Source organism: Staurois parvus, unplaced genomic scaffold (genome assembly GCF_062004578.1).
Source record: "Staurois parvus isolate SC_StPar_1 unplaced genomic scaffold, SC_StPar_1.0 ptg000136l, whole genome shotgun sequence".
NCBI classification, from domain to species: domain Eukaryota; kingdom Metazoa; phylum Chordata; class Amphibia; order Anura; family Ranidae; genus Staurois; species Staurois parvus.
Window position 1 is genome coordinate 8,736,127 of NW_028317932.1, and position 14,408 is coordinate 8,750,534.

Sequence of the window (14,408 nt, forward strand, 5' to 3'; positions counted from 1 at the left end):
ATGGAACAGCTGAGAAGCCAATTGTCCCATTACTTTTGGTCCCTTAACAAGTGGGAGGCACATATGCAAACTGTTGTAATTCCTACACCGTTCACCTGATTTTGATGTAAATACCCTCAAATTAAAGCTGACAGTCTACAGTTAAAGCACATCTTGTTCGTTTCATTTCAAATCCATTGTGGTGGTGTATAGAGTCAAAAATGTTAGAATTGTGTCAATGCCCCAATATTTATGGACCTGACTGTATGAATGAGCACAGTGAGTAATCAGTACCAATCCCCTAGTCTAGAGCTACCTAGATTTTTTCTGCTTCATCATAGTAGACAATAGGCAGCCTCTGTACCACATCCCAAAATACAATGTCCCATGCCTGATTAACCATCAACAATTAAAATCAAATGCAGTACTTTAAATATACCCTAAAAAATGCTTTTGAGAAAAAAATAAGTTTGAGATGGAATGTGCTCATAAAGGGTTAAACTGGATTTAAAAAAAATGATATATTTGTAACTGTATGTGTTTTGAGCCAGTAAATTAGAATAACATAACTCCTAGGGAACTAGCAACCTATGATAAAAGTTATTAATGGCAGAGCTGTTTTTGGTTGCAGGCATTTACAATATGGTTAAATGTTCTCATGTTAAAATGAAGTCCCAATAATCAAAGTACATAGTGTTGCTATTATCTCTGTGGTTAACAGGTCAGGACTGTTCATCCAGAGAGTGATTCATTTTCAGAATCTCCTTCTTGAAACAAGATATTTCCGAGATACACTGAACTGCTAAACACAATATTGTATATTACCCACCTGCTAAAAACCTAGCAGCTTCAGAGTATTCTGAAATCAAATGTTTTAATTTAGTTAGGATTCTTCAGAAAAATAGTCCTATGCAAAAGATAATCCTCATCAAAAGATAAAAACATAATTCTGTATTTATATCCTTGTCCTAACAATCACACCAACAGCATGTCCTTTTTGTACTAGCCAGGCTAAAAAGTACCATTATTTTATGGACCTGGGCTTCATCATAATAGACTTGTGCCTAGAAGACGCATTAGCTCAGGAAGCATTTGTATTTTTCATCTTGAAAGATAATCAATATGTGAACGCAAGCTCAAGTAGTGACAGATTACCTCAAGGAAAAAGTGGCACAAATGTACCACAAACATCCCAATGTCCTTAGAGATCAAATACACCGATTAGCCATAACGTTATGACCACACACTTAATATTGAGTAGGTCCCTGTTTTGCCACCAAAATAGCCCTGACCCAATGAGGCATGGCTGCCAATAGTCCTCTGAAAGTGTGAGTTGGTATCTGGCACCAAGCTGTCAGTAGCAGATCTTTTAAGTCCTGTAAGTTGTAATGTAGGACCTCCATGGATCGGACTTGTTTTTCCAGCACATCCCACAGATTGCTCGATTGGATTGAGATCTGGCGAATACAGGCCTAGTCAACACCTAAAACTCATTATTTTGTTCCTCAAACCAATTAGAACATTGCCAAAAGCATCACACTGCCTATGTCGGTTTGATTTTTTGCCCATAGTGCATCCTGGGGCCATCTCTTCTCTAAGAAAGCAAAACACACGCACTTGGCCATCCACATGGTGTCAAAGAAAATGTGATTCATCAGACCAGCCAACCTTCTACGATTGCTCTGTGGTCCAGTTCTGATGCTCACAGACTCATGGTAGGTGTTTGCTTGCTGCCTAACATATCCTTTGACTTTCAAATGCCATTGTAATGATATAACCAGTATTATTCACTTAACCTGTCATTGGTCATAAAGTAATGGATGATTGATGTATAAGCACTAAATACACCAATGGAATGGTCACAGGAAAAATGGAAATCTTAGAATTCAAGTTGTAGAAGTTTTACCCATCATCTATAGACCCATAGCCCCATAGATCTCTCTCCTGTTGTTGTCTGAAGTGCTACATGAACTTAAAGAAAATCAGTATTTTGTCAGTGCAGGTTTGTTTTAATGCCCTATATTTGGGTTTGTTTTATTGCCCTATTTTAAAATACAGAATTCCAGGTTTCCTGAACATTTCTTACACATTGGATTGTCAACTCAGTCCTTAGTTTTCTCCACTGTTTTTAAAAATATTCTTTAAAATAAAATCGGTCCCTGCTATGGTGAAGCCATTGGTTTACAATGAGTGGGTTGAGTGCATCCTTAAAAATATACTGAAATGGCTGCTTTTAGTGACTAAGTGTGCAATAATGAAAACAAGTAACAAAAACAGCATAGATTTTCTAACATTTACAAACTACTTACCAGAACACAGTTTTCCTTGGTTGTATGGACAAGAAAAGTCATCCATTTCACAGTATTTCCCATATATTTTTCCCAGTTTGGTTTTATGACAGTAGCATTTTCCACATAGACATATTCCCCGACCACTGCACTCGGGTTCAGTGAGGGAGTGCTTACATGTTCCTGATAGATGTACATATTCTCCAGAGCTACAATTACCATCACTGCAAGGAGCTCCAGGGCAGTCCGGATGGACCTCAGTTATACACTTCTGCTCCTTCTGCCTCAAAGGGCTATTACACTGGCATGTACAAGTCCTGTGTATCTTTATTTTTACGGTTTCATTGAAACCAGTGGGTTTAAGGATGATGTAGTTGTGTCCTCCTTCTACATCACAATTTTCCATAGTAATTGTTACATTAAATAGAACCTAAACAGGAAAATAGCAGTATTAGTTGCAGATCAGAAGAAAATACTAGTACTCTACTTTTATGACAATTATAATAAGCACACGTCATACCACATTTCACCAACAGGTGGTACTTTGGGCAAAATCTGGAACTAAAGAATCTATTTTAGATGATAGAATCCCTGTGATTTACTGCTGAGAGACAATTTTAGTGAAAACCCCCATGTAAATTAAAGTGTTACTAAACTCAAGACCATGCATTCACTATATCTGGTCTCCCACAGTACACAGAAGTACAATTATTTTAGTAAATATAAACTGCTAAATAGCTTTTCTCATCAGCAGTTACAGCAGTCTTGTGACTTCTATCAATGTCTAGCTGAGCACTGGTTAAAGGAGGAGTTTTGATTGTGCTCTAGGAGGATGCAGAACCCCTGACCTCTGTCTGGACAGTGCTGATTGGCCCTGTGCACATGCACTCTCCCCCCCCCAAAAAAAAGAAAACCTCTCCAGCAATGCACACCAAACTGAGCATATACAGAGTGACTCCACACAATATGTCTTATCAGGAGATAAGAGGGGGGCACTGGAAGAAGGGGAGGACCAGAGAAGTGAGGATCAAACAGCGATTTTACATAATGCAGAGGATTAACCCCTTAGGTTCCACAGTGAGTATAACAAGCATGCTTTACTGCACATACTGACTGATTTTACTGTTGTGGGTTTAGTAACACTTTAAAATCTGAAAGCTTGGAAATTTAAACAAGCAATGGAGCAGACGTGACCATCCTTGTTAAAGGACTGGCAGATCTAGAGATATAAAAAACTGAAATTTATCATTTAGAATTTTCCTATAAAAATCAAACTATGCTCTATCTCACCGACCTCCAAAGCCGTCTATTAATATAACAGGTGGCCTCTGGGAACTTTAGCTGCCTAAATCTCAGGTTCCACTGTTTTTAACACATTACTCGCTGAAATAACCTCTGCAATTTTTTACTTGTCCAAGTTTTGGACATGCTTAGTCTACTTTGCACAGATTTTGGAATAAAGCCATATTATTTCTTCAGTATTTTTACCTTTACCTGTCTGGATGGAATGTCTCTTTCTGAGCAGATATAAATATTTGTTAGTACTAAAGAAAAGAAGATTTTGTAAAGTGAGAAGGCTCAATGCACTTCTCAAAATATTTCTAGCAGAGAAGCTAATTCCCAGCAAAATCAGACTATATGTTTTAAGCTATTTTTTTTAGCTTTGAATATAGTGGACAGGAATTTTATTTAAAGTGGTTCCAAAGGCTCAAGGTTTTTTTACGTTCATGTGTTCTATGCATAAATGTAAAAAAACTTCTGTGTGCAGCGGTCCCCCCCAGCCCCCCAAACCTTACCTGAGCCCCCTCCAATCTAGCGATGTGCACAATAGCCTCGGCTGTATGGGGACTCTCCCCCCTCATTGGCTGAGACACCAGTGGGAGCCAGTGGGCAATCACAACTAGTGAGCCAATGAGGTGAAAGTGTGAGTGTGGGGGTGGGGGGGGGGGGTGGGCCCCGAGTCACAGCTCTATGTGTAATACGGACACATAGAGCATTGGGTCAGGAGTGAGCATGCAGTGGTGCCCCCAGGGCAGGCAGCTTTCTCTGGGGGCACTGCTCGAGAGGAAGTAGTCAGCAGTGCCTGCGGGGACCAGAAAAGAAGAGGACCAGGGCAGCTATGTGCAAAACTACTGCACAGAGCAGGTAATTATAATATGTTTGTTATATTATTTCTTTAAAGACCATCAAAAACTTTTTTTTTTATTTTGGATAGAGCAAGGGAGGGTTATACCTGTCAGATTTTTTTTCACCACCTAGGTTCTATTGCAGGGATTTCCCTTCACTTCCTGTCTAATAGCCAAACAGAAAGTGAGAGGAAATCCCTGCAAATTAAGGAAATTCTTTGGGAACCCCCAGGTCACCAGAACTAGTGTCCCCATTGGAAGATTTCCTCTCTTTTACTTTTCTGGGAACAACCCAAAATTTGGGATTTTCTTTTACTTTAACTTTCAATGACAATGGTAAACAGGACAAAGAGAGGGTGAATCACCTCAACAGGGTCACAGACAGCAATAAAAACTGACAAGTGCTCTAATCCCTCTCCACTCCATCCAAAACAAAAAAAAAGTTGCCTTTAGTTATACTTTAGGAGGTTTTACATCTGTCAGGTTTTTTTGTTGTCTGTGTCCCTGCAGTGGAGATTCACTCTCTAATTCTCCTGGTGAGCAATTTTGAGTTTTTGCCCCTGTACAAATCAATACACCTCATCTAGAATATGCAGTTCAGTTTTGGGCACCAGTTCACAAAAAGAACTGGAGAAAGTGCAGAGAAGAACGACCAAACTGATAAGAGGCATGGATGAGCTCAGCTATGATAAATACATAAGTGGTCCATATAGTGAACTTGGTGTAGAGTTATTCACTTTCAGGTCATTACAGAGGACAAGGGGGCACGCTTTACGTCTGGTGGAAAAGAGATTTAATCTCCAAATACAGAAAGGCCTTTTCACAGTCAGAGATGTGAAAATGTGGAATAGACTTCCTCAAGAACTGATTCTGGCCAGCTCAGTAGATTGTTTTAAAAAAGAGCTGGATGCATTCCTAAATGCACAAAATACAGTTGCAAGAAAAAGTATGTGAACCCCTTGGGATTACGTGGAGTTTTGCATGAATTGGGCATAAAATGTGCTCTGAACGTCATCTAAGTCACAACAATAGAAGAACACAGTCTGGTGAACATAATACTACACAAACATTAGATGTGGCCATGGTTTAATTGCACATAACATGTAAACATTCACAGTGCAGGGAGGAAAAAGTATGTGAGGCCCTAGCTTAATGACTTCTCCCAGAGCTAATTGGAGCCAGCTGGGAGAGCCAACCTTGACTCCAATCAGTGTGATGATATTGGAATATTGGATGTGTTGCTGACAGCTGTCCTGCCCTTAAAAAACACACACCTGTTTTGGGTTACTGGTTTCAAGAAGCACGGTCTGATGTGAACTATGCCTTGCAGAAAAGAGCTCTCAGAAGACCTACGATCGAGAATTGTTGACTTGCATGAAGCTGGAAAGGGTTACAAAAGTATCTCCAAAAGCCTTGATGTTCATGTGTCCACGGTAAGACAGACTGTCTACAAATGGAGAAAGTTTAGCACTGTTGCTACTCTCCCTAGGCGTGGTTGTCCTGTAAAAATGACTGCAAGAGCACAGCGCAGAATGCTGCATGAGGTAAAGAAGAATCCCAGAGTGTCAGCTAAAGACCTACAGAAATCTCTGGCACATGCTAACATTTTTGTTGACACATCTACAATCAGGAAAACATTAAACAAGAATGGAGTACATGGGAGGACACCACGGAGGAAGCCATTGCTGTCCAAAAAGAATATTGCAGCACGTTTGAGGTTTGCAAAGGAGCACCTGGATGTTCCACAGCACTACTGGCAAAATATACTGTGGATAGATGAAACCAAGATTGAGTTGTTTGGGAAGAACACACAACACTATGTGTGTAGAAAAAAAGGCACAGCACACCAACATCAAAACCTCATCCCCACTGTAAAACATGGCAGAGGGAGCCTCATGGTTTGGGGCTGCTTTGCTGCCTCAGGGCCTGGATGGATTGTTGTCATTGATGGGAAAATGAATTCCAGAGTTTATCAAGACGTTTTGCAGGAAAACGTACGACCATCTGTCCGCCAACTGAAGCTCCGCAGAGGATGGGTGATGCAACAGGACAATGACCCAAAGCATACAAGTAATTTAACAAAACAATGGCTGCAACAGCACAGAATACGCCTTCTGGAGTGGCCCAGTCAGAGTCCTGACCTCAACCAGATTGAAATGATGTGGCATGACCTTAAGAGAGCGATTCACACCAGACATCCCAAGAATATTGCTACACTGAAACAGTTTTGTGAAGAGGAGTGGTCCAAAATTACTCCAGATCGTTGTGCAGGTCTGATCTGCAACTACAGGAAACGTTTGGTTGAGGTTATTGCTGCCAAAGGAGGGTCAACCAGTTATTAAGTCCAAAGGTTCACATACTTTTTCCTCCCTGCAATGTGAATGTTTAAATGTTATGTGCAATTAAACCATGGCAACATCTAATGTTTGTGTAGTATTATGTTCAGCAGACTGTGTTCTTCTATTGTTGTGACTTAGATGACGTTCAGAGCACATTTTATGCCCAATTCATGCAAAACTCCACGTAATCCCAAGGGGTTCACATACTTTTTCTTGCAACTGTATAAACAATACTAGTATTTAGAGGTAATAACAAAAGAGGTTATTGATCCAGGGAATATCCGACTGCCTCCCAGGGGATCAGGAAGGAATTTTTCTCCTCCACTGGAGCAAACTGGATCATGCCTTATTGTTTTTTTTGCCTTCCTCTGGATCAACTGTGGGTATAGAATTGTGTATATGGGGTTTTTTTCCCTCTGTTGGGTGGACTAGTGTCTTTTTCAACCTCACTATGTAAAAAATACTATGAGTAATTACCAGATCAGAGATAGGATGAGAATCTTTCAGTGGAAACACTTGTGCTTGTAACAAATGAGGAAGAGAGAGAGAGGAGAGTTTCAGAACGTTGGAGAGATTTTTGGTGTGTACAGGACAGGAAGTAAAGAAAAATATTTTGATTTATCTATTCCCTACTTTACTGAAAATGGAAAAAGGCTTTACATATACTCTGACAAAATTAATGATGCATGCAAAGCTACACTTGAGCATGAATAATGTTTTGACAATATCCTAACTTGGACAATGCCTAACTTAAGTCACAAATGCAGTGGGACTTTTAGGGTGCCTGCACACAGTACTGATGTTTGAACATCATTATTATGATTATTTTTGCACAAATTTGTGCATATTTGTGTGTATTTAGTAAAATAAATTCTAGCTTCCAGAATGGAATTGTAACCTCAAATTTACATTTTAAGTGTGTATTTGCACACATATGCACATACATGCATAAAATACTGACACATCTTTATGCAGGGCATATTTACATGAAAACAACAGACTGCATATACTGTAGATCAGTAAAAAAAAAAAAATGCCTGTATGCCTATAAATGTTGAGTTTTTAGGCAAGCAAGAGTCCGTAAGCTGTTACTTAAAGTCATATCCAATCATAATCCTATTAAAGTATATGTCCAGCTAAAACTTTTATTAGTTTTGGGTAGAGAAGGGAGGAGCCAGACGTCCTTTCAGGTTTTTACTGCGATTAGTTAGGACTCTGTTAAAGAAATGTCCCCTTAAATTCCGTTTTGGTGACTATGTTTTTCTAGACAGGAAGTAAGGGGAATTCTAACAACCACACAGACAGAATAAAAATGCTTTTCTATAACAGAGTATGAAAAGGCTTGACAAACTGTCAGATTTTTATTCCAGTCTTCACTTCCTGGCTGGTGCAACCGTTATCAGCAGAACGGGAAGTGAGGATAAATCAGTCTAACGGAGTCCCAGAAAACAGAAAAACATGCAAATGGTTTTAATCCTTCTCTCTTCTGATCAAAACTAGAAACTCCCACTCAAAAATATTTCCCTATTTTATTTTTGGCTGAAGGCCAATACAATTAATTTCCATTTCCTGCAGATGTAATAAATAGACTATTTTGCTTCTAAAAATATAACACACCTCCCAACTTTCTGGAAGGAGAAAGAAGGGACACCTTTTAGCTCATTTAGCTAATTGAGACAAAGAATTCATAAGCAAAAAACGATTAAACATAAAAGTGCTTTTTCTTTTCACCATCATTTTTTCATTATACTGTCTTCTTTTTTTTGTAATTCTTTATTTGGACATTGTGCATTGCAAAGAAGAACCATAAAACCATTATCACCACAAGCGTGAACAAAAGCTCAGCAAGAAACCACTACTAGCGCACTGGGGCACAACATGTCAATAATGTTTCAGAAACTAATAACATTAGACTAGATACAAATTGTCTACGTCAGAAACTGGAATAATGCCAAGCATACTGGAAATGCAGGGCAATGAACTTGAAATACACAAGGTCTGAATCAACACTTTTCATTGTACAAGGCAAATTTGATCCCATCAAACCTGGGACCACTAAAATATTGTGAAATATTATGCTCATGGTGGGGTAAGTGAAAATAAACAAAAAAAAAATCATGAGGAAGGGCCCTGAGTATTTCCCAGATGGGAAAAAAAGGGGGGGGTTTGTGAGAAAGAGGAGGTGCCAAAGAGGGAGAAAGGACCGGACATACAGGATGGAGAGGGAACACACAGATAGGGCTGGAAGTGGATCCGGGGGTGGAGGGACAGGGAGGCACAGCACCACTCTGCTCTTTTACCATTTTTAGTAGTTAAACAGTACATTTGTTCAGAGGTTTATACTACAGAACAAGATAAAGGACAACTGAAGAGGAAAGAGATGGAGGTAAATGGTTAAAAAATAGATAGTATCCCCAAATGAGGGACAATGGGGAGTTATGGGTGCAATGTAATAAGAATGTACACAATGGAGAAGATGGACCTCCTAAAGAGCATCTTGAACTACTAACATTTTTCATGGCTAAGGGAAAAGTACATACTATACCACATAAAGCCTTTGCTCAGTCACACTTTGTCCTTTTGGCAGTGTAGCACATGGGAATTTAAACTTAAATCAATCTGTCTAGAAATATTCTTTTCACTGAATTGCTTAGTTTTGGTTCCAGAAATGAAAACTGGACATGCGGTAAAACTGGAAAAAAAAGCTACATGATTTGAACAAAGTATATGTACTTGAAGGGTAAAACAACGTGTTCTACAATGTAGTGTTCGCGGCTTAAAATCAAGGGGAACCAAGACAAAAAAATAAGAAATCAGAATTTTGGTCTGGCAGTTATATACTGTATATACATGGAGATAGACAGGGGATGAAAGATGGGAGAGAGAGCGGAAAAAGAGATATGACCTAAACATGGATCTCCCTTCCACTCTACCTAAACCTATCATCTTTTATGCCATAAAAGACTCATATGTGCCTTGTACTAGGTTACTGTAACTGTACTATGAAAGCCTTGACTTAGGCTATAACCCCTGCAGCAATCATGCACACAGAGATTCCTCCGATATCTCCCCTCCCTCTTTGTTGAGTGACATGTGGTCTGGATGATAACAGAGATCACAGGCAGCAAACTCATTGGGAGGGCGTCATGGCTATAAACTTTACTAGCTGGTCCCCCTATGCCCTATGTCTGCAAGACTCTTGCTGGAGAAGGGATCGTAAAACCATAAACCAGCCCTCACGGAGCTTCAAAGACATTCCAGGTAGTTGTAAAAACAGACTTACATTTAAAAACTCACTTTTCCATATAATTTTATATCTTCAAATAGGACATAATTATATAAACATGGAGCGCATATTCGGACGCCTCACTTTAAAACAAGTCAACTGGTATATGACACCCCTAGCTGGCATATACAGGAGAGCAGAAAATTATATCTCCTTAACCATCCAAGCAGGTATCTCATATTTCAATTGTAGACGTTCAGCAGAAGATTCTGCGTATTAATCTACTCGTGGATAGAATGTTATATGTATCCAGGGTAAGTTATGAACCATAATATAAGCTATGAGGGATTTTTGGTCGAAGCTTTGGTCTCCGCCTGCCACACCCGCCCAAATGAGGCGATTGGTTCTCTGCTTCAGGGAGACACCCTGCTGAGTTCCTAGATAAAGGCTGTGATGCTTGAAGTTAAGCTGAGTTGAAGTTGAGAATCTCCCTTTTAACATTGGAACTAACTTTGGGAGATAAAACCCTTTTGGCTCTGAAGCCTGATCTGCTTAACCCAAGGCTGACAGCAAGTACTTTATCCCTCTAAACTTCTTTCTGTTATCTCTTTGCTGTGCTATTGTTCTCTGTATATTTATTATATATATATATATATATATATAGGCTACATCTTTTTCTGTAAATATTTTTATTGCACCCTTTTGACCTTTTAGTAATAAATCTTACTTTCTGAAAGTGTTGCACGGTTTCTAAAGCTCTTTATTGCAAACTAAGAATCCCTGCCTCTGAAAAGCGCTACTGTGTGTGTGTTTTAAACTTCAGTATATCTATGCCTGCGGTGACAGTGGTATACCGACGCTTATGCAAACATCATAGTGTTATTGCTGATATTGCCGAGTTTCCTCTTTCTCTGTACAAAATGGAGGTGGTGGCAGTGTGAAGGGTTAATTGCGTAATTAACCTAACCCAGTAACAATCGCTCCCAGGCTGCCATCACACAGGTTGTGGTCCATTAGCTGGAAAATCTTTGTGCAGGGTTCAGCTGGGCATGGCATTGTTACGCACGTGACAGCGCAGTTTTAGATTGGCTAGTCCTTCTGTCACGAGTTTGGTGAGAAGGTCTGGGGTCTGACGCCACGATTGTCACAACCCCTACACACCCATCGACCCTCTGTCTGATAAGTGTGCATTGAAATCAAGGCACTCTTTGCAAAGAGGAGCAGTAGGTGGGTGGGCCTTGGCATTGCATGTAGGCATAATGTATGCCCAATTTGAGGTCTCCATAGAAGTGAAAGCAAAATTAAAGTAACTTCAGTTTGGTCAGTGACTAATTTTTTAATAAAAGCATATTGCTTAAGAAGAGTCAGAAAGCAGGTTGAAATTTCCTTTTTTGACAGTTTGACTTTAAAGCTGAATTGTCCAAAACATGTAATTTATATTTGGGCGGGAACCAGTGCACAGCAGCTTCCTATATGTCTTGAAGGAGCCATGTGCTGAGATTTACACTCACTAGTTTGAGTCTTACCCATGAACCTCACAAAGATTTGAAAACTGTGTTGCTGTCTTGAAAATGGGTTTTGTTAAAGTCCAACTCTAGAAAACCTAAAATGTATCCCTTGCAGTGGGACTGTGCCTGCACTGCAAGGGTTATTTGCTTGTTTAGGTCTAGGATAAAAAAAATCTACTTACCTAATTCTCTGCACTGCTGGACTGGTCCCTGCAGTGTCTTCTCTCCCATGCTCCACCAGTCTAAGGTTCCGATGTAATCAAGACCAATACAATGTCCACTGCCTAGCACTGGACATGATGACTCTGAGGGATAGTCTACTGTGCTTTAAGAAGGCCATATATGGATTGAATCTCAGCCGGATCAGCAGGGACCGGACGAGTTTCAATTCATCTATGGGCAGGCCTATTGGGTACAACAAGTCTGTTGGACTTTCAACATGTGATTACTGCCATTGGCTATAGCCGTTGGCAGTAATCTTTGTGTTCTCCAGGCTTCCTGTGCCCCCCCCCCCTCCTTTGCTGGTACAATTCCACTGTGGGAAGCATTCTCCCATGAACAATGTCTGTGTTGATGGGGGATTCAAACAATTTTTTTTCCCTTCCACCGGTAGCGGAAGGAAAGAAAATGCATTCATCTATGACTTGCCTTGCTCTCTCCCAGACTAAATGATCAGTTAACCCTTGCAGTACAGGTGTAGTCCCACAGCAAAGAAGAATTTTCAAATATCCTAAAGTTGGGCTTTACATTTCAGTTCAGCAGTGAAGTGTAACATCATTGTTCTGTGTTATAGTGGCCACTGTAGTTGCATAAATGGCAGATCCAGATATGAACTTCACTGGTGATAATATCCTAATAGGCTTAAGAAACCAGGAGGTGTCATTTACCATTGCCAGCAACCTCAAAAACTAAAATATAATTTTTGAACATTTTGAGACAAGAATTCTTACGAATTGCTTTTGGTTCTTGATGCCCAATATCTTCTATAACATACAAAGAGACTTTTACATGAGGTGTGTTTAGCGACTAATTTAAGTAAGGACATTCATCACGCACCAGTGCAAAATCTAGTTAAACCCAGTAAAGGAGAACTATTACCATTCCTGTTTCACTTTTCTTCTTAGGAAATGATTAAAGTGTATTAGAAAACTGCTGTCCATCCCTGGACAGCTGTCGGGACATAACAATAGCATGTGGCTAGCCAGCTGGTACAGACCGTGTCTGGTGTGCTTTCATTTCTGACACGGAAATTTGCAACACCTTTCAGCAAGACAATGTTTTCATAGATTGTAGTAACCAACAATGCACTATTTATAAAGTTTAAAATATTTAGGGCATATAAGTATGTGGAGTTTGGCGGGCCTACAGCCCTGTTCATCATTGTGAGCATACAGTTTGCAGTGTGACTACACACAGAGTGCTTTTTAAAGCAAACCTGTGCTGATTATAAAGTTATTAACCTATCTATTGTTTACAGTAGGAGGCACTTCCAAGTATCTGCTCATAGTTCCAGCTCTCTGTAATGTAGGCTTTAACTAGATAGCAGTAACCGTATGATCCTATCTCATACTTCTGCTGTAAAAGTTAATCTTCTCCCCAGAGCACCAATGGAGCCCTCTGAAAGTTCTACTACTATACTTAGGTGTATGGATGAGCTGCAGGGAGGAAGCCGGGGAAAGAGATGTATTCGCATCTGTGCATTCAGACTGTATTAGATAGTGCTGATGTGCACTAAAATCATGATTTTATTTATATGTGTTTAATAAATTTAGTTGGATTTTACACCTTGTGCAATCTCTCTAATTATCATTTGGTGGTTAAATTTGTGACTGTATGATACATAAAGAAGAGTGGTGGAGTGGGTTTCAGAGGAAGACACCTTTTACATTTGCTAGGACATCTGAAGAAGTGGGAAGAGTGCATGCAGCCCCGAGAACTGATATACAGAGCACTTTTGCCTTCCTGTAATTAGAGAGACAAACAAGCTCGTGAGTGTAGTTTCAACTTTGAATGGAGGAGTTCACGATTTGGGAAGGAGTAAATGAAAATATTTTGTGTGATGGTGGTTTCACGACTGAGTCGAAAAGAACTGAATCACATTTATTTGGAGAGACTGCTTCACAGTTGGGAAGAGACATCATCACATATTTTGTGACACTGGAAAAATTCACTGTGCAAAGAATACCCAACCACATGCAAGGGAAAGAACAACAGTATTTTTGCTTGCAAATTACTGAACGATGGAATTCAGCAAAGCTCCCCTCATTCTCATAAAATAAGGATGAATTCTCTTGCAAAATGCAAATTTCCTTGCAAAGCAAACAGCTTATTTGCCTTTAGTAAATCAACTCCATGTTTTCTACAAGCAGCATTTTCATAGGCATACTTCCACCATATGTTGTAATGCTTGGGTCTGGTGATAGGCTGTTCAGGCACCTAGCACTCCTTAGTGGAAAACAGAAGTTAATATGTCCATTTCCCCTTTACCTTGAAATTAAGAAGCCTACTGTGGCACTTTGGGGTGGTGGACTACAACAGTACAGATAGAACATGCCTACTTATAGTGCCTGTGATTAAGCTGCCATCTTTGTCTATAATGAATGCCTACAGTGCAGTTTTAATTTGGGCAGATTTTTGGACAAAAAAACAAAAGCCTAAGACAGCAGTTGACCAATCTAGCTATTCTGAGCAGACAGATGTTCTCAAGGATTCTGGGCAGACAGCTGTTCTCAAAGCTATTTGATCATGCATGCATGATCTTTTAAATATAAAGGTAGTATAAAGCCAGCAATAGATGTATCGAATCTTGGCTGGTTCAGAGATTAACCAATCCATCTAGGTGCAGGCTGATTGAACCCAAGTTGACCCATCAATCAACTTGGGTACAACCAGCATATCAGATTTTAAACATGTGACTGTTGCCAGTGGCTACAGCAACTAGC

General features: G+C 39.8%; 1 protein-coding gene across 1 annotated transcript in view; it reads right to left on the reverse strand.

The window, feature by feature from the left end:
- ITGB8 (integrin subunit beta 8) overlaps nucleotides 1–14,408 on the reverse strand; it is a 243,644-nt gene that overhangs the window by 60,372 nt on the left and 168,864 nt on the right. Inside the window, exon 10 of the mRNA XM_089673165.1 lies at nucleotides 2,289–2,697. Coding sequence (XP_089529291.1) covers nucleotides 2,289–2,697 — 409 coding nt within the window. The remainder of the gene's footprint in view (nucleotides 1–2,288; nucleotides 2,698–14,408) is intronic.